We start from the raw sequence: 27,920 nt of genomic DNA, 5'->3' as shown, positions 1-27,920 counted from the left end.
ATTTTTTTTATTTATACAATTTTTTTAACTCATACTTAAATTTCTAAGAAAAATAATAAAAATTAGGTATAAGCTTCGAAATTCTAGTTGTGTAGTTCCCTTACCTATTGTCGTGTTGATGAAACTCGGCGAAGCCTTACTGGTTTTGACACATTTTCTGTGGAGAGTGTGGGCATAGCAATGGGCAAAGATGAACCATTGTTCACAATCTGCAAGAATTTTATTAATGTCAAAGTGTGATACTTCAGTCTAATATGTGGATGGATATAGTTAAATCAACAACTATAATCACATAGGGATATATACATCTAGAAATATAAAATGATAATGTAATTGTTATTGGCCCTATGAATTGAATATTGTACTTTTCATTAAATAAATCATCTCTGTAATGTGTGAATGCAAGATGTTTAAGCATTAACCACTGTGCACTCTATCAAATTTGTAAAATGGTAATTTGTTCCTTTGAGAAAGTATTTCACTCACAATTTAATCCTATAATAAATTATGTACATGGCATAGTTCTCAAATTATTAAAATTTCTTCCTTGTTGCTCTCCCTTTAAGGTAACAAAATGGGTCAAATTAATAAGTAGCTAACTCGTTATTTATGACAGAGGCAAGAAAACGATGGTAAAACTTTCAAGAGGAAAATACATGTTTCTGTGGTGGAATTTTGGTATTATGATTCTGAATATTAGATGTTGTTTTGAAAACCCGTTGATGATCAACATTGATTGATGGTCTTTCCACATCAAGTTGAGTTGAACCGTTGACTCCTGAAAAAGGAAATGATGCATCAAATTTATTCAATACAACAACATTCTTTCGTGAGAATTATTTCAGAAATATGTTGAGACAAATAACCACATTAACCAGTAAGCTTAGTATATCAAACGGCACTATACTTTCCCATTTTCAACAACAAATATTCTCAAAAGTCTGAAGTCTCACGTCGATTTTACTGAAATAAAATCAATTTATAATATATAAGCATATATCAATTCTATTTTACAAATTAATTTTCTTAATATTTTTAAGTTAATTTTATTAAACTTTTAATTGAGTCAAATTTAAAGTATATTTTTTAACAAGTATTAAAGTCATGAATTAGAATCTATTAAAATAAAATATTTACTTATGATATATAAGTGAATGTAAATTTAATTTTAATTTTATGAACATGATTAAACTTTTTTAAGAAAAAAAATTAATCCACGGAAAATAAACAACTGCAATTTTTTTTTTCTTAAATGGTTGTTATAAAATATCACCCTAAATTTTTAACTCATTAACCTCACGATGAAAATCGCATAACTTAATACAAAGCATCACGAGCTTTTGTGAAAATATCAAAATTACAAGAACTGATTCTTCATATACCTAATACAAGCAAGCAATTACCTTTATTATTATCCTCCTCCACTGGTTCAAGACTAGTAGGGACAGCTAGGGGAGCCTACAATTCCAAAATAATCGAGTGAGTTATTCGATAAAAAACACTACATTTAATTATCCTGTAAATGAAATCGAGAAAATCGTAATTAAAAGCAAATTTATAGAGATTCAGTTATGAAAAAGAAAAAAGTACTGCAAAGCATTGGATTAATTTCCACGAAACACTTTTAAGAAAGAAAAATTAAAAGAACTTCTTCAAACACTTAAATTAAGTCATGTATAAGTTGATTTTGACTTACATATAAACTTATTTACTTTTCTCCTTTTTCTGTACAAGTGTCTACCATAAACATCATTGAGATAAATTATACGTCAATATTGAGAATGAAGGTTTGATAATGTAATGAAAAATTAACAAAAATGGTGAAAAAGGAGATGGAGATTGGGTGCTTATAAGCAACAATTGTTTCAGAATGGCTTTTAAAATTACTGAACTAGGAAAGAAATTACTGACAATGGGTTGAGTTTGTGTCTTCTGTTGTTGCATCTGTTGATATTTTAGAATAGTCCAATCAAATAAATAGTCAGAATCGTATCCTGGTAAAGAAGATTTTATAACATTAGCAGAGAACACAGATATTCCACCACAATGTACGACACGTAACATACACCGACAGTGCAATTAATAAGTAGACAATGTAAAGAACATACGTAATCTTGAATATGACCTTCTGGAATATACTCTGTTAGCATTGTGTTAAAAGTGGTGCTAACTACATTGCCTAGACCAACATTATGTTAATTTGGTTTGAAACAGAGTTAAGAACTAAGATAAAAGGAGAGTTCCTTGCCATTAAGGCAGAAGGGATAACAAGGAGAGTATGATTATTAAAATTAATATTTCTTTATTAAAATTAATAAAGAAATGCTAAAAAAAATTAATGATAAGTACACATTACTACTTCATGAATCAACTTAATTATCTTAAGTTTTTTCAAGGCCCAAACCCACAATTTGTTTTATTTATAGTCCTTAATCTTACACAACACTAAATTTTTATTTAAATTATGTATTGCAACATACTTTTAGTTATTTTAGTTTATCCATTCTTCTCTCTTGGCTTTTGGGAAGAGGAAAATCAAACTCTACAAAGACAACGGAGGAAAGTTTTTATTATTTTTTTTTTCTTTTTGTAGTGAATATTTTAACTTTATTATTTGTTTCTTTTAATATGTGCAGCTAATTCATTTGGCTAAGGAAGTGCTATATAGAGATCGCAAATAAACCCGTGCCCGTGGGTATCACCCGAACCCGTTCCCGTTTTGACGGGGAATCCCTGCTTTGACTGGGTATGGGTATAGGTATGGGTAATACCCGAAATTTTCAACTGGGGATGGGGATGGGGATGGGGATGAGGATATATATATACCCGCCCAAATACCCGTCCCCGCTTAAATTACTAAACTATTTATAATTTATTAAATAATCTAAAAAATATATATAAATAAATAATATATTTACACATAAAATATAATATAATATAATATAATATAATATAATATAGTATATATCTATAACTATATATAAAGGGGATTCCCTCTTCTGTGTCCACATTTCATAATTCCAACTTTACCCTTTATAATTTAATTATTTATTAAATTTTTAAAAATTAACGGTTACTTTTACAAGTTTTTATAAAATTATTTACTTATCTCCTTTTTCTTTTTTTCTCTTACTATTCATCAACAGTTATTTTTCTCTTATTTTCTCCGTACATTTTATTTTATTTTTTATAAATATACTTTTATTTTGTTATTTTGTTTATTAAATTAATAACATTACAATATCATCAATTATTAATATAATTCAAAAAATGCGTACACACAGGCGCGATAGCGCCTGTGTTTACACTAGTACATATAAATAAAATATACTTTTATATATATATATATATATATATATATATATATATATATATATATATATATATATATTTACACATATACATGTAATATAATATAATATAATATAATATAATATAATATAATATACATATAATATATATACATAATAATATAATATAATATATATAATATATATAATATATACGTATAAAACAAATTAATCATTTAACTAGTGAGATCTTTTATAAACAAATTTATAACATTACAAATTTATATATTATTATATAATATAATATAATATATACTTAAAATAAATATATATCTATAAAAAAAAAAAAAATATATATATATATATATATATATATATATATATATATATATAAACATAAGATATCCACACATATATATACATAGTAATAATAATATAATATATAATATAATATAATATATATAAATAATTATATATATATATATATAAACATAAGATATCACACATATAATATATATATATACATAGTAATATAATAATAATATAATATAATATAATATAATATAATATATATATATATATATATATATATATATATATATATATAACATATTTCTCATTCTCTTTGTTTTTTGTTATACACTTTGTTTACTCTCTCAATTGTCTGGTTTGTTTTTCAAGATTTAATTTTGAAGGTAATTTTTCTTCTTCTTATTACATAATTTTTACTCTCTGTACATGGTTATGTTCAAATAGGTGTTCCTCAATTTCATTCTATGAAATAATTTTTAGGTTACACATTTGATTATCTTTATTTATTTATTTATTTTCATGAAAATGTTTGACTCTTATTTTGTAGCTCTTCTTTTTGTTACTTTGGTTATACACTTTTTTACTCTCTTTTAATTGTTTGGCTTGTTCTTTAAGGTTTAAGTAGATCTTCAAGGTACTTTTCCTTTTATCATAATCTTAATTATACATTTTTTTTCCGTTATGTTATGTTCAAATGGATATTCTCAAATTTGGGTCACACATTTAATTATCTTTACTCCTTTATGATAATGAATCTGATGAAGAAGGTACATTATATTCTAGTAATTAAAATTTTTAATTTCAATTATTATATCATATCTAATTTTTCATTTTTTTTCTATGTGTAGGTGGATCGAATGCAAATGAAACCACTGATCATTTGTAAAATTAATAAATATTTTGGTTATTATAAAATTTTAGTAATGTGTAATTTTTTAGCTTTTATATAATTATTTGAATTTTATTTAGTTGTTATTTGATACTTTAATTTGAGATTTATACTATTATAATATTTTTCTTAATATTTGACATCATGAAAATCAAAAAGAGTATGTTATTTTAATATTGAATATTTTGATAGTATCATGATTCCGTTGGTGTGATTTTTAAATTTTTTTTATAAAAAATATTTAATTGATATATGGAACAATAAAAAAATGGGTATGGGTATGGGTATAAGAAAATACCCGTTACCCGGTGGGGATGGGGATGGGTCAAAAGTTGTATACCCGTTGGGTTTGGGATGGGGATGGGGATGAATTTTTATTATGGGGATGGGGATGGGATCATGATACCCGTACCCGCCCCGCCCCGTTGCCATTCCTAGTGCTATATCTTTCCTTGTGAATCCTAATTTGGGAACATGATTTGTTTTCTTTTAACTAGTTAGATACCTTCATTGAACCTAATGCCTCTTGGGGCTTAATCACTCATAAATTTTTCTTTGTCAATTAGTTAGTTTGTCAACGCTTCGATAACTAGGATTAGGAAGTAATCAGCTAATTCTTCTATTATTTATTCTTAATGCTTTTCTAGATTCTTTTTCTATACGATCAACTGAGAATAACTCTAAAAAACCAAATCTCCATTACCAAAAGTAATACTCACTTATATGGATCTAATAATATGGATCTAATAGGGAATTTGAAATTCATACATCTTAAATGTTAAGCTTGAGCAATATAATTACGTATGTGTCGCAGACGCAGTCAAAACACACAAAACTAATGCTCAAACTCACAATATTATACAATCATTTCATTTCAAATAAAGTATACCACTACAATTAATGTTGGTGGGAATAATAAACTAACAAGAAAATTGATTTCTACAAGGCATAACTTGCATGTGATAATTCAAAGTCATACCTGCACGAGTGAACAAATTACGAAACAGACGCCTCAAAAGACCATAATCTGGTCGTTGATCAAATGTCAAAGAGCGACAATAATGAAAGTAAGAAGCAAACTCCACAGGATATGACTTGCAAAGCACCTAAGAAGATAAAATGTAGTTATTAAACTTATATGCATAAGAGAAAGTTCAATAGTAAAATCTTCTCAGGATGATGATGACTTAAACATTAAACCATTGATACCATTTCTTTGAAAAGAAAAAAATCTTGATTCGAGAAATTTACTTACAAATTTTTTGTGGCGATAAAACCCGTAGAATATATTAGTGGATAATTTTAGTTACAAAATATTTATCTATCGGTAATGATTCGTGAGTAAACCATAATTATTTAAGGATTTTTATTATTATCTATGAATTTTGGCGATAAGTAATTATTATTTTTCTTGTTGTTGCGAGCCTTCAAATCCAAGTAGTCGTGTTTTTCTAATTCTTATTATCATTTTCCTCTTTTTGCTTCCCACATTTTAACATTGCTTCCCATTATTCAACCAGATAAATAAAGTAAAAAAAATTAAAATATGGAGCTGGAAAGGAAAATCTACACCAAAATAAAATCCGTTCCAATTTTTGAAGTAGTTGTGGTCCATAAATGCATTGTATAAATTGTTTATACACTACTTAAGAAAAAGAATAAGAGGTGGTAAAAGTGAAAATGATTATGAACACACCTCAATGGGGGTTGATAACTTCTTTTTGCATATTTTATCATACTTTTGTCTTTTGGTGGCTGCTTGCAAACCTTGCCATGGAAGACTAAAAAATTTCAAGAACCAAGTATCAAGTCATATATAGTTGAAAAACCTATGCAACTAGTATCTAAAACTTTTCATTAAATCAAGATTCATTTTAAGATTACATTGTTCAATAGGATTACACATACCTTCCTCTTAAAAAGTACATTAAAACATAGCCAAGAGACTCCAAATCATCTCGACGACTTTGCTCTAAGAAGTAAAACAAAAAATTGAGCGAGATTGTAGGTTACAATCTATAGAGAAAAAAAAAAGAAAAATTCTTTGTACTTACCAATTCCTGAGTGAGTATTGTAACTTGCATAACGTGCAGTCCCTGTTAAACCTTTATTCTCTCTGGATGAAATTATCAGTGTAAGAACAAGTTTTAAGTAACAATAATTTGACTTGAAATATAAACCTGATTTTTATCCCTAATTGTCTTAGTTGATAAAAAAATTATAAATATTACTAGTATGCTATAAAGAGACATTCTAGAAGCATGTTTATAAATATCTCTTTAGGATATAGGTCTAAGGTAGGATGTAGAGGAATCTTAAATACTTAAGTATGCTATTATTTGTGGAGAAATTTCTAGAAGGCATTTGTAGCCATGAAAAGGGTGGTTATCCTTGTAGGGGCGAAGCATAATGGATTTGGGGTTTATGGTTTAATAGTGATTCCTTTGGTAGAAAAAATAATCTGTGAACCCTTTTTATTAAAATATTGTTCTGAGGAGGGATTGGATTCTACACCTTGTATTCACGTTATTTCTATTTTATGTGATTGGTGTTTTGTGGAATATGAAACAAGATTGGGGAAAACGTTAATTTTTTGTGTATTTTCAAGTTAGGGGTTTAAATATTCATGAAACTATGATATTTGACGTTATTTTTCGTATTCTAGAAGCGTCAGGTTGTCGCTTGGCGAGTGCCTTGGTCGCTGGACGAGTGCCTTGGTCGCTGGACAAGTGCCTTGGTCATTGGGTGACTATGTCTTTTTCTAATGTGCGCAGTTTTAGTAAAATTGACTTTCCCAACTCATTTACTGTTGGATTGAGCTTAAATTTGGACATTTGGTTTATAACATGCTATTTTGTGGTTTGACCGATTGGATAGTCGATTAGATATCTTTAGCTTGAGAAATGTGTCACGCATTACTACAGTGATTTTGGTTTTGTGATAATAAATTTTCTTAGGGATTTTGGTGTAAGAATTATGGTTGTGTGTTGTGCTTGATTGTATGGAATTGCAGGTACTTAAATGTTGGCACTCACTTATTTGGGATGAATACTATTTTGTGATATATGTATGTCATGGTATGCATTTATAAAGTATGAGATTAAATGAAATCTTGTTATGTTGAGTATGAAATGGAAAACATGACTTGTTCTGTTGGTGGTGGATTAGCATGAGACTTGAATTATTGAGATGGCATGTGCAAATTGTTGGTAAAAGAGTTTCAAGGGAAACTCTTGGTGATGGTGGTTAGTGTATACCTTGATATAGGAGATGTCTAGATAAAGGAAGGAATCCTGGACTCTAATAATCGTTCACGCTCATATGGAGCAGAATGATTTATGTGGTGAGAGTGGCAGGAGGTCCTAGTCTTGGGACATATTGGGCCCAAGACATTAGAGGATTCACCATGTGTGTGGTTGGGTGATAACCCCTTGCGTCTGGACTCTCCAGAGTTTAGAAACTAGCAGAGGCACATACTTCCTTTAGAATTCTATATCAAGAGTATGATCTGGATAATCGAGTCAAAGAGTCTTGTATTTGTCTGCTTTCACATGATTTGGGTGCCTACTGCTTTATATGTTTACAACCTGATTTAACATTTACTTGCTCAATAATATGATTAAAAAAGTTTTACTCTAGCTTACCCTGTTTGTTTGGTGTATGTCTTCTGTTTGGTTTTTCCTTTTGCGATGATCATCAATTAATTGGTGTGAGCAGATGTGGAAACCCCTAGTGGTCATCAGGATGATGGGAGTGTTGCGGTTTAGATGAACCATGCTTTGGTGCTGGCTCATTAGTGAGCCCCTTTTTGGAAGAACAATAACTGTGTTGTAATTCTCTGCTCTATGGGCAATTCTTTTGCGTACTGTTAGCTTTTATGTTCTGTTAGTGGCCATTTTTTTGTGCCTTAACTTTCATCAAGTATATTTTGGATAACGAAATAGTTAGTACATGTATGCTTCATGTTGTGTGCTCTTTTATATTATAATCATGGGATGTCACACAATTCACAAGCTAATTATAATTTTTTATTCATAATGGCAACTATTTTAGATACCGATAAATTTTAATTTATAAATTGATATCTAAATTATACACTTAGTGACTAATTATTTTTTATCTCTAAATTTGGTTGTTATTTAAAGAATTTCTTGTAATGAGAGTTTTAAATAGTTTCTTTGTTAGCTCTTTGCATTCTAAAATATTTTCTTCACTACTAAAATTTCATTCCAACAAATTGACATCAAAGATCTTATCTAAAATGAGGACTATATATGGAGTTAAATCTCAATTCTTAACAAAAGCAACTATGATATGGAGCATCAAGATGAAGGCTCTCTTTACTTCGCAACGAGTTCAAGAGATAATTGTGATAATTGAGGCAAAGGATGAGAATAATCTTTCTCAATTTCAAAGGAATGGCTTTAGAAACACAAGAAAATGAAGCATGGAAAAGTTGTCAAACTTCATACAAGGGAAAGTATTTAGTAAAGAAGAATGTAAATTTTTTAAAGAAAGTAAAGTTGTCTCGACTATTTCTAGAGTCTAAAAGGTCTCTAGTCAACTTAAGAGAAATGATGAAAGGATTGATGGTGTAAAAATTATGGAGAAAATTATTAGATCATTACATATAAAATTTGAACATATTATCAATACCACCGAAGGAACAAAAGACTTTGAGGTTGTGAATTTTGAGCATCTTTCTAGCTTATTTTGAGAACGTGAATAAGAGAAGAAAAAGGAAGGGATCATGGAGCAACGACTTAAGATACACATTATATAATTCAACTAACAAAGAATATCATCACAATAACTGAGGCCAACAAGGAAATAGCCCTAGTCGTGATTGAGGACAATGAAGAGGTCATTATAGAGATTGAGGACAAGAATGAAGTTGGAGATTTTATAATGATGACAACAATTTCTAAAAGGGATGAAATTCAACAAGAGGTTGTGGGCAAGACAACTCAATATCAGTGTATGACAAGTAAAATGTCAAATGTTACAACTGTGAGAAATTTTCTCACTATGCTTTTGAATGTAAAGCACCTAAAAACTGTAGAGTTTAAGAGAAGGAAATTATTGAAGGAACAAGTAAAGAAGGTAACACCTTGTTTATTGTTTGTATGACAATAAATGGTGTGCAGATAGAAGTCAATACCTAGACACCAAAGCAAGCAATCATATTGCAAAAAAAAAAAAAGCATGTTGTAGAGCTTGATCTCACAATGTTTCCTTTTGAGATGAATCCAAGACACAATGATGAATATCACCCACAGGGCTTTTCAGCTTGGGCCAATGGCCTGGTCCATTTAGTTTTTCTTTGTCATTAAATAAATAATCATTTTGGGCCTTATACTTTTATTGGACCATTCTTTTGTGCTATCTTTAATTGTCTTGATTCTTTTTATGGCTAAGAGAATACAAGAGGAATGGGCCTTAAATGCGCATGCAAGACCCAAGATGAACTTCACATGGGCCAAGGAAGATGTGAAGACCTAGCCTAGGACACTTTGCTTGTAAATACTAGATTAGGATTTTATTTTGGGCTTTGTATTTTGGGCCCAGTAGAATAGGGTTTTCTTTGGGCCATGTATTGGGCCTTAGAGGAAATTGGGCTTTAGAAGTAATTTTGGACCAAAAAGGGGAATTGGGCCAAATGGGCCAAGAGTAGTGTGTCTACTCTAGAAAAGCCTAGAAGCTTCTCAAACTTGCTCTCCAAGGATGAGAGTTAGCTTCCCATGGCAAGACAAGTGTGACTTGCCAAGCAAGTCACACCTCCTACATGCTCCTTTTTGGCTCCAAAATTCAACTTTCTAGACTCCTTTTTCCCTCCACTTTTTGGAGATTCCTTGGTCTCATTTTAGCCTATAAATAGAGAGCTTAGGACCCTTGTATTTTCATTCATGAATATAGTAGAGAAATTTTGTTGAGATGACTCCAGACTCCTCTTTTTTTGTGAATCAACTTAGGCTAGAGATCTCCTTCTTGGTTTCCTCTAGCCCCCTTCCTTGAGTGTTGGCCCAACCTCACTTGAGAGCTTCTCCAAATACCATTGCCGCACCACTTCTCCTCTCATCTTCTAACTTCTGCACCTTCATCCTTCTCCATGGAAGCTTCATCAATTCCGCATGGCTTCTCCTAGGTTTCCTTACTCTTGAAGATGGACTCATCACACAAGTGAAAGGAAAATGTAAATTGTTATTCATTTGAAGAATGGTGATCATATTTTATTACATTAATGAAAATAACATTTTTAGTGAAAAATTATGACAACGTCAATGTTTTGTTAAGAACTTAAATACAAAAAACTTAGAATTGGTAAAACACGAAATAGTTGCAACTGACAAACGTTGACCAAATCATTAGTGCATGTGTATCATCTGACAAAAGATAGAACATTATGACAGGTTTCATTGTGTCTGATAAGTAATTGAAGATCAATTAGGCAATAAATACAAATTAAGACTTCTAGTTGACATGACGCAGAGAAAATTCTAAAACTCAAATCTAAAGATATAGAAAATGTCTTCAACATTTGTGGTCAAAAGATTTACACCCAGATTTGCACCCGTACGCGCAGATACCTGACCCGCTATACTCTAATTTAAATTAAAAAAAATAAAAAAAACATTATTATAACATTGATTTTGAATGAGTTTTTTTATCAATTAGTTTTTTTTTTTAATTATTTCTTTCTAAATTGTCATTCAACATGCACTTTGTTTGAAATTTATGAATGTTATGCAATGTATATTTTTTTTTAATTTATGGTTAAAATATACTTTTAAATATTAATTTTTTCTTTTGTAAATACCTGCAGGTACTAGTGGATATCCATAGATATTAAATAAACTGCGGATATTCGCATAACAGATACTCGCACGGATATGAATATGAGTACTAGGCAAATATTTATCCATCAAGTAGGATATGGGAGCTACTATCCGTACCTTACCCGCCCCATTGACATCCCTAGCTAGAACCAGAAAAAATATTCTATACACATGGTCTATACAAATATGTTTAGAAAATAATTTAGAATGGTATGAAGACATAACTAGAATTTAAATAGATTAATATTTATAGAGAACGTTATAAAGAAACACTTGTAGTAGATAAGGTTATGTTCAACCTGTTAGAATTAATTCACGGATTAATTATATTCTATATGTGACTCATTTGAAATATTATGATGGTCCAAATGTGATTTAATAAAATATAAGGACTTATTGATTATGGAAAATAAACTTATGGTAACCAACTTGATGGACATTGGTTAATAAAGAGGTTTTGGTTTTGTCTCTAGTCATAAGTTTCTTTCACAAAGTCATCACGAAAGTGTGAGAAGAGAAAGAAAGGCAAAGAGGTAGATTTGGAGAAGAAGATTGAAGAACCTATTAATGTAAATCTCTCATGGATCAAATCATGATTTATGTATATTAAGGTGTGAGAATCATGAATCTTAAGATCCTAAAGTAGTTTAACAGAATGAATTAGAAACATATGAAAACTACATAATATGCTACATATGGTATCAGATCATTTGTTGTTAGATTTGTAATTCTCCCATTACTTTTTGTTCCCAAATTCTTTTTTCCCCAAATTAAGTTAAACCCTAATTATGAATCCAATTATTCCTCTATGAAATTTGTTTATGAACACTAATTATTAAATTTAGAGATTTTTTATCTTCATTGCTAATGATTCAATATGATGTTTTACTACATTACATTACTTCTTTCACTTGTGGTGTTAATAAGTGCATTAATACAATTCAAGAACTGAAACTAGTACGTTGCTTGAATTGGATCAAGACTAATGACGTTGAAATCGAAAGTATGATGCCCTTGTGGTGTTGTATTCGTGCAGTTTAATTCCAATTGGAATTGAATGAAAAAGAAAAACGCACATCTTGTTACATGAATGAACCTTGATTGGAATTAATGGATTTGAGCAATTAGGATAAAAAATCATGTACGGGAATTGAGAACTAATGATCTTGGTCTATTAAGTGAGACTAAGACGTTTCTCTCTAATAACTTTGAAATGAAAGATATGGGTGAGGCATGCTATGTGATAGGAATATAAATATTCCATGATAAATCACAAGGATTGTTAGGTTTGTCTAAAAATACATACATTAATAAAATTTTAGAGAGATTCAGAATGGATAAATATTTAACATCTCCCGCTCCAATATAGAAAGAAGACAAGTTTAGTCTTATGCAATGTCTAAAGAATGATTTGGAACAAAAACATATGGAAGATATCCCTTATGCATTTGTTGTTAGGAGTTTGATGTATGTTCAAACATGTACGAGGACAGATATTACCTTTGTAGTTGGTATACTTGGTAGATACCAAAGTAATCCAAGACTGGATCATTGGAAAACTGCAAAGAAAGTTTTATTATACCTACAAGGAACAAAGAATCACATGCTTACTTATAGAAAATATGATCACCTTGAGGTGAATGGGTATATAGATTCAAACTTTGTTAGTTGTATGGATACAAGAAAGTATGCATTTGGTTTTGTGAGAGGAGAAAGAAAGACAAATAAATAAATTAGGAAAAGGAGATTGAAGAATGCATTATTGTAAATCTCTCATGAATCAAGGTTAGTATCCTATCATGATTTATGTATATTAATATGTGAAAATCATGAATATGAAGATCCTAGAGTAATTTTCTATAATAAATTAGGAACATAAGATAACTACATAATATCATTAGTGCATTTTGGACTTTCTAACTCGAGCTTTATGCCTCGGTTATAGCAAAAACAAGGCATATAAACACGCGGTGGTAGTTTTGTAATTTATGCATTATTTTATGCTCAGTTACTAGTTAACTCGAGGCAGAAATTAGTCTTATGCCTAGGTTCTGATGGACCTAAGGCCTAAAGCCTCTCCAAATTTTCGACCTCCCCCCACTTGGAATTTTTGAATTTAAAACAAAAGCTTTATGCCTCGGTTGTTACTGACCCAAGGCAATAAAGCCAATTTATGCTTCGGTTGCTATGACCCGAGGCAGTAAAGTGTCAGCAATTTTTATTTTATTTTTTGGACTCGATGGCTTCAAGTCTTAGTTCCCGAGGCAGAAGATGGTGATATGACGCAGTTTTCAATTCAATTAAGGCAGAAGGTGGGATAAAAATCTCCAAAACCAGAAACAGTCCATCTACTTCCTCTGATGCGCGAAAACCCTATCCCGCTTATTTCCCTCTTTTGTCCTCTATATGAGTTTCATTAAGGAGTTGGAGAAGTGTAACAATGGAGTGGCTGACAATGTTGTGATAATGGGTTTGTGATGTTGTGGTGTTTGTGACTCTGGTTGTAATGGTTAAGGAGATCTCATGGAGGCGCTATTATGTGGTTAATCTCATGATTAGGGTTCACGATGGCTTAGTTCAGATGTTGCAACGTTGAGTTTTCTAGCATCGTGGATGTGTGTTGGCTAGGTTCGCGGTTCATCTACGTGGAGGAATCCATGGTGCGTTCTGGATCATTGGGTTCATTCTATCTTGCTACAATGGGATTTTGGTGAAGACCTGGTTCATTTTGTGAGTGCAGTAACATGAACGGAGCTATATCAATGGTGGTTCGAAGGTGCTGCATCGTTCTCAATTTGCTAGTGGTCGCGCTTCTTGATCTGCTCTGCCAACACTGTTCCAACGTGGTTCGTGTGGTGAAGATGGTGTGGAAGGCGGAATGGAAGGCCAGAGAATAGGAGAGAAAGATCATTTCTACATTTTTATTTATTTTTAACGTATATTACGCCTTAACTGAATTTACCTTAGGTCTTAAACCAATGTCAAATGACCAAAATAATCGTGATAAAAACTCTGCATTGGTGTATGTTACACAAAAATCCTAAAGATATGTTCGTGAAAAGTCACTCGTATATATGGAGTTGTTGTGAATTTGAATCAAGCCGACAAACCTAAAAGTGATAAATTATATAATTACTTTCTTCCAAAATTATAGTCTTCTCTGAAATACTTCCTCCAATACCAAATTATCATTGCAACGTAGCTAAATTTAATCTAATAAGGCACAAGTAATTATAAAAATAATGTAAAGATAAAACAATTATTTATAATGTCATAAACTCAAGTCGAAAGGCTTCTCATTTTAAGCAATAATGCATTTACCTTTATAAATAAATTTCTTGCAACGTTACTATAGGGCCAAGTATGAAAGTCTTAACAGTTATAAACTTCTTAGTATACTGAATAGTGTATATAAAATGACGCATGTTATACCGTACAGAGATAAAGGAGTTGCTAATCTATTATCACTTTTCATATACATTTTACTGAAATTAGATATTTCAATTAATGAACCAAAATATAATCTGAACAATAAAAGATTAAATAAAATAGTGAAGCCAGACAGAAAAAATACATGTACCTGTAAGGGATATGCTTATTTGTGATGGGATCCTTGTATCTTTTTGCTAGTCCAAAATCAATCATGTAAATCTGAGAGTATTATATTACACCAATTATATAGTAATTAAAAGTTGAAAGCTAAAGAAAATACTAATTAAGTAAATAGTTTATTCACATAGCAATTAAAAAGAACAAAAATACTAATGCTAATGAAGAATACCTGATTTGCTTTCTTTCCAAGACCCATAAGGAAGTTATCAGGTTTGATGTCTCTATGCAAAAATCCTTTGGAGTGTAAATATTCTATCCGTGTAAGCTGTGGTCAATTAAACAAAAGCAGGTTTATCTTTAATTAAAAAAATATAATTTTGTTTTTAATTTCTAAAAATCATACTTATTGTAACAACTAATTAATTACATCATAATTACATAAAAATTGTTACAATAGCATACAGAAAACTAAATTGTTTGCTTCAATATGCAAAGAAAACAAATAAACAAGATCATGAAAACGAATGAGTGATTACCATCTGATCAGCCAACATTAAAACTGTTTTGAGTGATAATTTATTCCCACAGAAGTAAAAGAGATCTTCAAGACTTGGTCCGAGAAGTTCAATAACAAGAACATTATTGTCCCCATCAGTGCCACACCATTTCATTCTTGGAATTCCACCTTCAGTTCCATCACAATCTATTAACACAACACATGCAAACTTTTGCAACAGCATTTTGAACTAATTGTGTTAACTTACTTCCTCCTTGAAGAATACTATATAAATTGGACTCATACAAGAGCTGTGGTTGATTTGTTTTCCTCTTCTCCTATAAATCAAGAAAAATATTGCTTTTAGAAACCCCTACTTCACAATATCTAAATATAGTATGATAAAAATTGATGGAAAAGTAGGGGTAGCAAAAACAAGTTTAGGTATGAGGTATCTTATCATCCCGTTAAAATATGACTTATTGGCAAAAACCCCTCTGTCTATTTTGATATGTTTTATCTCATCTTTCAATTTGATAGGTTCGAGAAAATTTTTAAATATAATTTTTTATATTATATAAATTTGAAAACACAAATATATAATAATATTATAATTTAAATTAATATTTATAAATTAAATTTAAGTATTAATTCTAATAAAATAATTTAATAAGATTATAATTATTTTAATTTATTTAATTAAATTATTACTTAAAATTTTGAAAATATTAACGGTGTACTTTTAATATATATATATATATATATATATATATATATATATATATATATATATATATATATATATATATATATAAAGTGTAACCTTATTTTTGTACACATTTGTTACTATTTTATTTTTTATAAATTATTTTTTTTATTTTACTTTTTTAATTTTATAATTATTTTTAAAATTATAAAAAATATTAATTTATATATTTTTATAATTACAAAAAGAGTTTCACTGTGTTTAGATCGAAAAAAACTAATTGATAACTCATATTTGAAAATTGTTAGACTAGTTTATTTAAGCATTAGTATTCTTAACAATTATGCATTAACACAGTGGATAACTGCAGTCTATGAAAGTGTGACAAGTAACACTGTTAGTGTTATATGACAAAACAATGCTGCGTATCATTGTTATTACCAAGAATCATTATTTTTATTTTAATTTAGTCTTCAATTATGTTTCGTTGATTCAATTTAGTTTCTACACATGTTTCTTTGATTCAACTTAGTCCCCACACATATCTCTTTAATTCAACTTAGTTCCCACATATGTTATGTCTTTATGATTCAATTCAGTTGTCACATATGTCTCTTTAATTAATTATTTACTTAATTAATATAATTAAATTAAATTAGATTTTTCAAAAGCCAAACATGAATTACCTTTTTAACATATAATATATTAGTTGAAAAAAATTAATTCACCATTTAATATTAATCGTTGAATTACTAATTATTATTTAATACATCAATTTAATTTAATATCGTACATATTTGTAGTAATACAAATTAAATTTTCTTTATTTTATCAAGTTAATTACATTTTTCAAAAGCCAAACATTAATTACCTTTCTAATATATCATATATTAATTGATAACATTTGATTCATTATTTAACTAAATAAAAATTAATCATACAATTTATATATTATTATATATCAGTATAATATGTATATAAATAATAAATTTGGTCTCAAATTTAAGAGAGTGATAATATTGCTCTATTTTGAAAAAAAAATGGGATTACATTAGATCAAAAAGACATATGTAGGGACTAAATTGAAAAAAAGAGACATGTGTGAGGACTAAGTTGAAATCAAGACAATGACATCTAACCGTGACAATGACACTTGACAGTGACAATGACATCTAATCATGACAATGACACATGACCTTGTCTTACCATGTGGCACTGACAATGCCATATGTCACACTAGGTACTTGACACGTGATAAAATTGTTTATTTTGAAAAAAAAATTAAAAAAAAATGGACACGTGACACATTGTTAACATCCTTGGATTTTTTTTTTGAAAGGGACGTAATTGACACACTTTCCAAAAGTTGGAATGGAATTGAAACATTTTTAAAAGTATAGACCAAATTGACACATTACCACCAAAGTGCGTACTATTCGACTAATTAAACCTAATAAAAAATGTTTGTCATGTAAAGCACTAAAAGATTTATTTGCCAAGTAGGTCAGAGAAGTATTTTAGCTCGTAAAAAAACTAGGAGAAGAGATAGTCTTTATTTATTTATTTTGCATGTTTGCATGTTTTAGTATCTATTATTAATTTTTTATTAATTTAAAAATGTTCCAAAATAAAACATAAAATATTAAAATGTAAAATAAAAAGTACATAAGAACTAAATTATAGAGTTTCTTGATCATAACACTACAAAATAGATTTTAATTATAAACAAATGATTATTTAAACTTAATTTTATATAAATTTAAACACGATATTATAATATAGAAAACATCTTTAATAATATATATTGTGTACTAAGTACCATCAAATTGAGTTTTAAAATTACAAACAAAAAAGTAGTGTAAAGATAATTGTGAATCACACCATCTAAAGATAAAGAGAAAATAACACAAAATAAAAAAGTGTCATGTGTATTAGATATTATCATTCTATTACAAGTCTATATCCAGATATCTAGTAGCATGTTTTTCTTTTTTATATAGAGGTATGGGACAATACTTAATTAGAAGTACTCATGAATATCTATCTAAATTGAATTGAAATAGTTACATGATTGTTAGATCAACTACTAATATGAGTCTAATACCAATAGATACTTTAGCTCGGTAGATGCATCTAGTCAGAAAGCAATGATCATTGTTAAAACCTGTAAGTTATTAGATACTACAACTAGATGTTATTGTCCTAAAAATAATTTCAATACACAATATCCTACAAACTACACTTCGTACTACATTTTCTTTGGGTTAACTATGTTTTTAGTCTCTGAACTTTTACATGAAATTGGAATTCGTCCCTATCTGAAACTTTGATACATTTTGGTTTCCAAACTTTAAAAATGGGTGAATATAGTTCATTTAAACCAATTACATTAAATTTTGTTTGACGTGCCAAACATGCTTCCTTTTAGACATTAAAGTGAGAATGTGTCAAACAGTGTAAACAACTCAAATGATAATGAAACACATTTGACAGGTCAAAAACTTTTAACTTAATTGGGTTAAAAAAACTATATTCATTCATTTTTCAAGTTTGAGGACAAAATTTATCAAAATTTCTAATAGAACAAATTTCAGTTTCACATCAAAGTTGCGTAACTAGAAACATACTTAACCTCTTTTTTTTTGCTAGAATTACTATCAAGAATCAGTGTTCAATAAGTCAAACCAATGTATGAATTTACTTTCATAAAAACTCATTTCTATGAAAACATTTATTGGATTCTCCTGTCGATCTTCTTCACTTTAATCATTTTCTTTGTATAAACATACTGATCTTTGGCCAACCAAGCTATGTTTTGGCTAAACATAGTGCATTCTGATTATCTCAAAAAATGAATTTCTTCCCGTAGTGACACCCAAATTGTATCAAACCCTTTAACCATATCCCTCATTTTTTACCTCTGCCAACCATATTTATGGTCAATAAAACTAATGTTCCTTAGAGAGTAGTTTTCCAACTTTCTAGAGACCTCCAAGTTTTGAAAGCATAACTAGTACTAGATTATCCAATGTCCAGGTTTACCACAAAGTGAAAGTCTGCCACACACATTGACAAAGTTGAAGATAATTCCTATGTCTTTAATCAGCTTTATATCTTGAGATCCATTTCATTATGCCTACCAATATTCATTCTTAGGTCTACTTGTATACCTACTCACTAGACTAACAGTTTGATAAGGTGTAGTCTAGTGTCCATTATCACATGCATTAGGCTTACCACCACACTAGGAGCATAAGACATGGATCCCTTACCTCATTTGTCTACATGGTGTTGAGCTATAAAAATACATATAAATGTTGTCAAAGGTGTGTTTATGACTTCAACTCGTCCATCCCAAAACATCTCATCAACTTATGAATGTAGTTCATTTGACACATAAAGAGCTTCTTTTGGGTTCAATTTTTGTTGATTTTGATCCCCAAATCACCTCTTCTATGCTCATATGCTTTATTTCAAATTTATTTCCTGGTAATGAATGAAATCATTTGATTTCTAGCTTATCTTAAGATATTATCAGTATGTCGTCTATATACAACAACAAATATGTGGGCCCATTGTTCTCCACCTTTAAATGATAGATGCATGGATTATAAGAACCTTTGTCAAAATCTTGAGTGGTGATATATTGATCAAATATATTATATTATTATCCATGAGATTGTTTGAGTCTATACAACGATTACTTCAACTTACACACTTAAACCCTTTACCATCGACCATAAAATCTTTTGACATAAAACCTCTAAGTGGTCATGAAGAAAATTTGTTTTCACGTATAACTATCCAAGTCCCCATGGTTATTGCCAACCAAAGCAAGTATGACCCAAATGTAACCATATTTAATCACCAAAGAGAAAATCTAATTGTAGTCAACACCTTCCTTCTAACTATAGACATGGGCTACTAATTGAGTCCTGAATTAGATGTAATTTGATACAGACATGTTACTCAGTGCTTTACCGTTAAAATTATATAAATGCTTCATCAATCAAATTACCATCAAACACTCTCACATTACCACTAACTACCATCAAACATTAATGTAGATTATTCAATAAATACTTGTTCTTGATGGTCCATTTCGCACCCAACAATACTTTTGGTCTCTGATGGTCTTGCCAGCTCCCAAGTCTCATTTCAATGCAACGATTTCATCTCTTCATGGATGTTCAATACTTTTTGATATTTTCATTTTATTTTATTCTAAATTTGATTTGTAGTATCTTAATATAGAGTTTATGTAACATTAAATTCTCTTTCTACCAATTATATGATCATTGCAGTTGGGCACCAAAAACACCATAAAAGAAATGAAGGGTAAGCTTATTTATTTTTATAAAGTCTTATCATGCATTTGCCAACGTTCTTGTAAAGTCTTGCATTTGCCATAAATTTTCTCTGCAATAATTCATGCATCAACAACAACATTCCCCTTATCCCAAAACAACCATCCTTATCCCAAAATCATCACCCTTATCCCAAAACAATCATGACAAGGTTAGTTCTTATCAATCCTTTAAGTCACGGTACTATTCCATATTGATCCCACTAATAAGGAATCTTTTTCGACTCTCACCACCTAAACCTCGTTCTCTATTTGAGTATGAAAGTTTAGTAGAGTCGAGATGACATACCTTTAGAATCCCCACACAATTGTATACACTATACAATATGACACTTCATTCTCACCACCTAAACCTCATTCTCTATTTGAGTATGAAAGTTTAGTAGAGTCAGGATGACTTACCGTTAGAATCCCCACACAATTGTATACACTATACAATATGACATTTCTCCTTTGAAATGACCATATTCATACAATTCAAAACATAATAATACATTCATATCACAAGATCTGATATATTTTTAGCATTCAAGCCCAGGTTCTATTTAACTCGACATACACCATCACCGCAATGTCCTCATCTCATAAACTCTTATCAAGCCATAAAAGGAATTCATAGAAATCTCATACCATAACTCGCAATCACAACATATATCAAAAATACCAAATTCAATATCATTTATATAATTCACATCCTCGTCATCATTACCATTTCAGTTATAAAGATCACACACAAAAATACATGTACAACAATTCATCATCAAAATATAAAACATCTAATAACTAATTCCAATCTAGCCAACACACAAATTATGAATCATATTAAAATTTGGAACTTTTAAAATTTAATAAGCTTATCTTACCTTAAAAATAACCTTTCCCAAAACTAAAGGTCCCCGACTCAATAGATTGAGCTATTCCTAATTAGAGAATCTATTTTAAATTTTTATTGTTCCAAATTCTCCTTACTACCTCAGATACTCAATATTGTTGGAAATTTTTGGGATCACCGAAACACTGGAATAAATGGTGACCTGGTAAATTTTGACAGTTGATTTGAGGTGCCCACTAGTGGCCTATGCATATTGTGCACATTGATAAATTTTGTTTCTTTATTGTTATCCTTTTCATTAACCTTACCTTTAACGAATTTCCAACTGTCATTCACATGTTTTCTTATTACTTCCATTAGCTCGTTGGGGTTGGTATTGGCTCTAAGTTTAAGTTTATGTCTAAAATCGTGGGAGAAATGGAAGACATGTCCTCAGATGGGTGTGTTAGCATCAAAAGTGAAGGTTAGGTCACCGGTGGGATGAAGAAAACAACATCAAACTTCATGTATTAAATTATAGTCAACTTTGATGTTGTTCTCTTCGTCCCCACTAGCGACCCAACCCTCACCTTTAATGCCACACAGTCATCCACAAACATATATTTCATTTATCGCACGAATCCATTAAGAAACTCAAACTTAGAGTCAGCCCCAACCCTAGCCAACTAAAGGAAGTAATGAGAAAATAAGTGAATTGTGGTGGGAAAGTCGTTAACAATAATGTTAAAGAAAAGGATAACGGTAATGGAAGAAAATTTAATAGTATGCTCAATACATATAGGCCAACAGTGTGCAACTCAAATCCATTATGAAAATTTACCAAGTCACCAGTGTATTCGATGATCCCAAAAATTGATAACAACATTGAGTAGTTGAGGTAGTAAGGAGTAATTTGGACTGATAATAATTTCAAATAGAGTTTCTAATTAGGAATAGCTCAATCTATTGAGCTGGGAAGCTTTAACTTTGAGAAAGGTTATTTTTAAGGCAAGGGAAGCTTATTAATTTTAACAAGTTCTAAATATTAATATGCTTTATAATATGTGAGTTATTAATAGGATTGGAATTAGTTATTAGTTGTTTTATGTTTTGGATGATGAATTATTATACATGTGTTTGTGTGTGTGATCTTTATAGTTGAAAGGATAGTGATGATGAATATGTGAATTACATAAATGATATTGAATTTTGTATATGTAATACATGTTATGATTTGACTAAGTTATGATAAGAGATTAATATGAATGCTTTTTATGGCTTGATGAGAATTGATGAGATGAATACATTATGGTGATGGTGTATGTTGGGTTGAATAGAACTTGGGATTGAATGTCAAAAATATATTGAATCTTATGATAAGAACATATTATTTTTTTGTGAATTGTATGAATATGGTCATTTCTATAAAGGCTCTATATTGTATAGTGTAATGATACATTGGTGTAGGGATTTCAGCGTGAAGTCATCCTAACTCTACTAAATTCTCATACTCAAATTGAGAATGAGGTTTTGGTAGTGTAGTGATAAGAATTAACCCTATCTTAATGATTTTGGGATAAAGGTGATGGTTTTAGGTAGTGGTGTTAAAGTGAGACAACCAGACTTACACGGATTGACTCATCACAAGTTGAGGACTTTTGTTTTGAGATAAGGGAAATGTTGTTGTTGATGCTTGAATTTACTACAAAGAAAATTTATAATAGGTGCAAACTTTACAAAAACATAAACACCACATATATGCATCTATAGAACTAGAGTCTCATGTGTTTATTTGTGTCGAATGTTGAGTGATGAGTTGAGTGATTAATGTGTGAATGAAACCTAACATGTGATGAACATATTAATACCAAAAGACTACTAATTTGGAATGTTATAGTTTGGGATGAATAATTGAATGCTCCTTGCAATTACAGTAAATAAAAGTAACTAGAAAAAAAAATAAAATATAAAAAAAGTTAAAATTAATTAAAAATTAAAATTAGACTGAAATGTATTTTTCTTTAAATATTGAATTATTTTATTATAACTAATAAAAAAATTTAATTTATAAGTATTAATAATTTAAGTTATAATATTATTATATATTTTTTATATTTATAAAATAAAATAATATACATATTTAATATTTTATTTTAATGTTTAATTTAAAATAAAATAGGATGACGAATCATCTTAATCTACATTTAGTCCTTCAATTTGATGGACTAGAGATAAAACGAACTAAAATGAATTAATAAAAAAAAAATCTAACTTAAATTTGGACAAACTAAATTGGACCAACCGTTATATTTAGAGGTAATATTTTTTATAAATAACATAATAAAAATAAATAAAAGATTTGAACATGAATACTTTCGGAAATACAATAATGTTTTGATTTTTTTTTTTTTGTCCTTTTGCTATCTGTTGTTAATTTGTTTGGTTAAATTTAGAATTGATACGACATCTCAAGTGAAACATCAATTTAGAATTGATACGCCATATCACTCTCAATATTAATTTTTTTTTATATTATAGATAATATATTAGAAATTAATGATATTAAACTAAATATTTTATTTTTTTATATAACACAACATGTCAATAAATAATAAAATATAAAATTAAGTATAATAAAAAATAAAAAGATTTATTAAAATATTTTTTATTTTTTCTTTCATTTTGTTTTAAGTTTTTTTTTAAATTGTTCTCATCTTCTATTCTCATAAGTTTTTTTTTTTTAATTTTTGAAGAGAAAAAAATATATATTATTTTTGCTCTCATTTCTCATTTGTTGTCTTCCATTTTTTAGAAAATAAAAAAGAAAGTAATTCTCTCTTTTTTTACTTGATAGTGAAATAATAGTTTACTTATTTATTTCATGAGCTTCTTGTATATTAATTCTTTATTTTATGAACATAGAAGAAAAAGTATTGTACCATGTGTTATTTTATAATTGAAATTTAATTATGGTTTGATTATCATCTATTTTTCTTTAAGTATTTATATCTTTCAATTTTTTATTAGATTATGAAAAATTATTTTTTAGTCTTATTTTTATATAGATATATTGATGAAGAATAAAAGAATAAATTCATTTTTTAGAGGTTATAAAAGAGAAGCTCCCCATGAAGATGTAAACAGGTTAAATTCAACTTCTTGAGATATTCTAGAGGAACCATTTCTTAAACTTTCAACTTGAACATTTTATTATTGATGAAGATAACCATTCAAATTTGAAGAATTTATCAATCATACTTGAATTATGTCAATCTTTGGTAAGGACAGGAAAGTCAAAGACATTCTACTTGAATGATCGTTTAATTTATCTTATTTTAACTTTTCTTATATCTGCAGCTATAATAGAAAGATGATTTTCTATAGTGAACATTATCAAAACAAGATTGTAGAATAATGGAAGATGAATTTCTTGTCGATAATATGATTATTTATATTTAAAAAATAAATAGTTGAACATTTTAGTTCTGATTTAATTATTGATGAGTTTAGGGATTTGAAAAAACGAAGGACAATCTTTTCGATATGTGTAATTTCTTTTTTAATTATCGTTATACTAAATTATGTCTTCATTTTTGTATTAGTGACAAAATTTAATATATAAATTTTGGGTGTATTATTTTGGCTCTCCCAACCATGCTAGCCAAGATCCATCACTAAAAATGTTATATTTGTAAAAGTACTGAAAAATTATATATTTAGAGAAACTATAATTAAAAATGACATATTTATTGGGATGAAAATAAAAATGATTAATTTTATCAAAACCAAAAGAAAAAAAAAATATTTACAAAGATCAAAAACAAAAGTCACCTATTTACTATACTAAAATAAAAAAAACAGTAATAACAAAAAAAAAAATCTAACCATTTTCCAACAAGGAATATCAACAATTAGAAAAGACTAATGGTCAATGATTTATACATGTAATAAAGATCAATAATCACTTTAAGTTGAAGAAAAATCAAATTATGCTGACTCTTTAAGTTAAATGAAAAAATTGATAAAATATATTAATGCTAAAATTGATTAATTTAGCCATTTCTTAAACAAATGATTGGGGTTCGCAAAAATACCTATGGTATTCAACAATCATATAGCAAATTAGAAAATTTTAAGCAAAGAAAAGTTTTAACATATTATTTAGCACAAGCAATAAAGGGGTTACATTTTCATTTGTCTTGAAGGAGATGGATTAATAATAGAAATTGAAATAAAACACTTCTGTTTTACGAGAAGAAAACGTTATTTTACTTATAAATACTTTTTTTTTGTAAAAATTTACGTTCAAAGTTTAATCCTAAATCCTTAAATAAAAAACTTACTTTAATCGGTTTAAATACTAATTGTGCCTTTGGGCCTATTTTATTTCAGTTTTTAGCACCAACCCTTACGAAAAATAAATAGGAAATTAAAAACAAAGAATGCCGGAAATGGAAGTCAATAAGTTTGCAACGACGAGATAAAGGAAATAAGACTCACCATTTTGATGGCTACGATTTCAGAAGTATCTATATGCGACCCTGGAAATAAAACATATACAAGTTAAAAAGATAATAATAATAATAATGATATTAATAATAATAATATTAATAATAATAAACCAAAACTATAAAAGCTAGTAGATATATTTTCTAAAATATTATTTACTAAATTAGTTCTTTAAAAATAAATTTTATTTATTTTAATTCATTAAATATTTTATTTTTATTAACTAAATTCTTTAAGAAACAAAGGGATAAATAAGTTCTTTTTTATCTCAATTACGAGTAATATTTTAGTTTCAATCCGTTATTCGATTTTTTTTTTTTAATTTAATCTCATTTTCTTTTTAAAATAAGTATACTATCTTCCCTTTGACTATAATCACATTACAACAATGGTAATATACAGGGCGGACCTTGCATGTGACTACGGGGAGCCACGGCACTCCAAGCTTTTTAATTTTTATTTTTATATATATTTATTTGTTTTTAAATTTAAATTTATATATTTATGTATTATTTTTATAGTTATATATATATATATATATATATATATATTTATATATTTATATATATAAATATATATATATATATATATATATATATTTATATATTTATATATATAAATATATATATATATATATATATATATTATTTATATATTTTTAAAAAATTAAATAAAAATTAATTTGATGGATCTTGATTAATAAAAGATTAAGGTTTTGTATCTAATTATAAATTTTTTTTCAGAACAAACTATTAATAAAATATAAATGTAAAAAGAAAGATAGATTGAGAACTGGAGATGGGAGAACAGAGAGATCAAATAACTCATATTTAGAAGATCTCCTAAATTAGTATCTTAGTATCCTAGTATGATTTATGTAGGTTAGATTTATGATTCTTCCATGATATTTCTTCTAAATTAAGTTTTTCCTAAATTAGTATGAAAAATAACTTGATTTTAGGGATTATTTTTTGAAATTGACATGATCACTAATTATATTTTTCTCAAATTAGTATACCCTACATTATAAAATGTTGTGATTTTATGTTTTTTAGTGCATAGAATGAATTAGTTGAATAATCTTGAATTGAACTAGAAATTAGAATATCCATTTTGCATGAATTCAATCAATTAGAAAGATTAAAAATTGAGAAGTGCGAATTGTAATATGAAAATGTTTTAAGTAAAAGAAATATTTTTTTTAGTTAATAAACTGTATATAAAAAAATTAAATTGACATCCCTAAATTTTTTGTCCAAGTTTCGTCACTAGTAATATCTAACATAAATAATATCAATTAAAATTAAACTGTGAACCAAAGTAACATGATCAACAAATGTCATATAACATTCAACTATTACCATTAATTTAACCGTAAGATTCATGTTTTTTTTTATTTTTTTTTAAAAAGAAGAAGCTAGGAGCAAATTTAAAATATCAAAAATTAGTAAAAAGAAATAAAAAGAATTATCATACACCACTAAAAAACCTATTTAAGCAAAAATAAGTAATAACAAAAAGTTTCCTACCAATGTAAATTTCACCAAATGATCCGCTCCCAATTTTTTCACCGATTTTATACTTCCCTCCAAGGATTCTCGCCATTGAAACTCAAAACGACAACGTTTTACGGACAGAGGGAATGCCGAAAACGAGGTTTTGTATCAGAGGCTGAATCGGTTTGGAATATATGAGGAAGAGAAGAGGAGAGAGAAGAGAATAGATTCCATAGTAGGGTTAGCTTCGGAATTACATATAAAAGTTTGTCGATGACATAGGTGGACATGAAATATATCCAACAAGGCAACGTAGCGTGCATGAGTCGCATCACTTTTCAAATTCCTTGTCCCTAAAATCAGCCGTAAGTCATTTTGTCCAAATGTATTTTTTATTGTTTTATGAATTTTTTATTTTTTAATTAATTGAACCCTTTCATGCTATGAATTGGATTTTAAATTTTCTAATCTTAGAAGGATTCACATAACTCTAATATTAATATTTTGATCAGATGAATCTTTTCTTCGTTAAACTCAAAGAAATCCCTTAATAAACTAATATTTATTTAGGAAAATAAACTTGTTTAAGGCAACGTGTGCTTTTGTTTTGATTTTCTTGCGAAAAAATCAGTTTTATTGAGTCGATTTCGGGTCAGA

At 28.4% G+C, this 27,920-nt stretch overlaps 1 protein-coding gene across 1 annotated transcript; it reads right to left on the bottom strand.

Annotated features, from left to right (window-relative positions):
* Nucleotides 1–104: 104 nt before the first annotated feature.
* LOC114194911 (casein kinase 1-like protein 3) lies at nt 105–27,372 on the bottom strand. The gene is made up of 14 exons (XM_085665768.1): nt 27,297–27,372; nt 25,759–25,799; nt 15,644–15,713; nt 15,416–15,564; nt 15,109–15,204; nt 14,908–14,978; nt 6,546–6,607; nt 6,400–6,463; nt 6,188–6,272; nt 5,471–5,597; nt 1,912–1,994; nt 1,404–1,458; nt 657–778; nt 105–209 (listed from the first exon to the last, which is right to left on the bottom strand). The coding sequence occupies exons 1-14, from the start codon at nt 27,370–27,372 to the stop codon at nt 105–107; spliced, it is 1,206 nt and encodes a 401-aa protein (XP_085521894.1).
* Nucleotides 27,373–27,920: the final 548 nt, after the last annotated feature.

This window comes from Vigna unguiculata, chromosome 8, assembly GCF_037176805.1.
Source record: "Vigna unguiculata cultivar grain cowpea cultivar isolate G323 ecotype 2 chromosome 8, ASM3717680v1, whole genome shotgun sequence".
Lineage (NCBI taxonomy): Eukaryota > Viridiplantae > Streptophyta > Magnoliopsida > Fabales > Fabaceae > Vigna > Vigna unguiculata.
The sequence above is the reverse complement of the archived record's forward strand: the minus strand, read 5'-3'. Positions and strand labels throughout refer to the sequence as shown.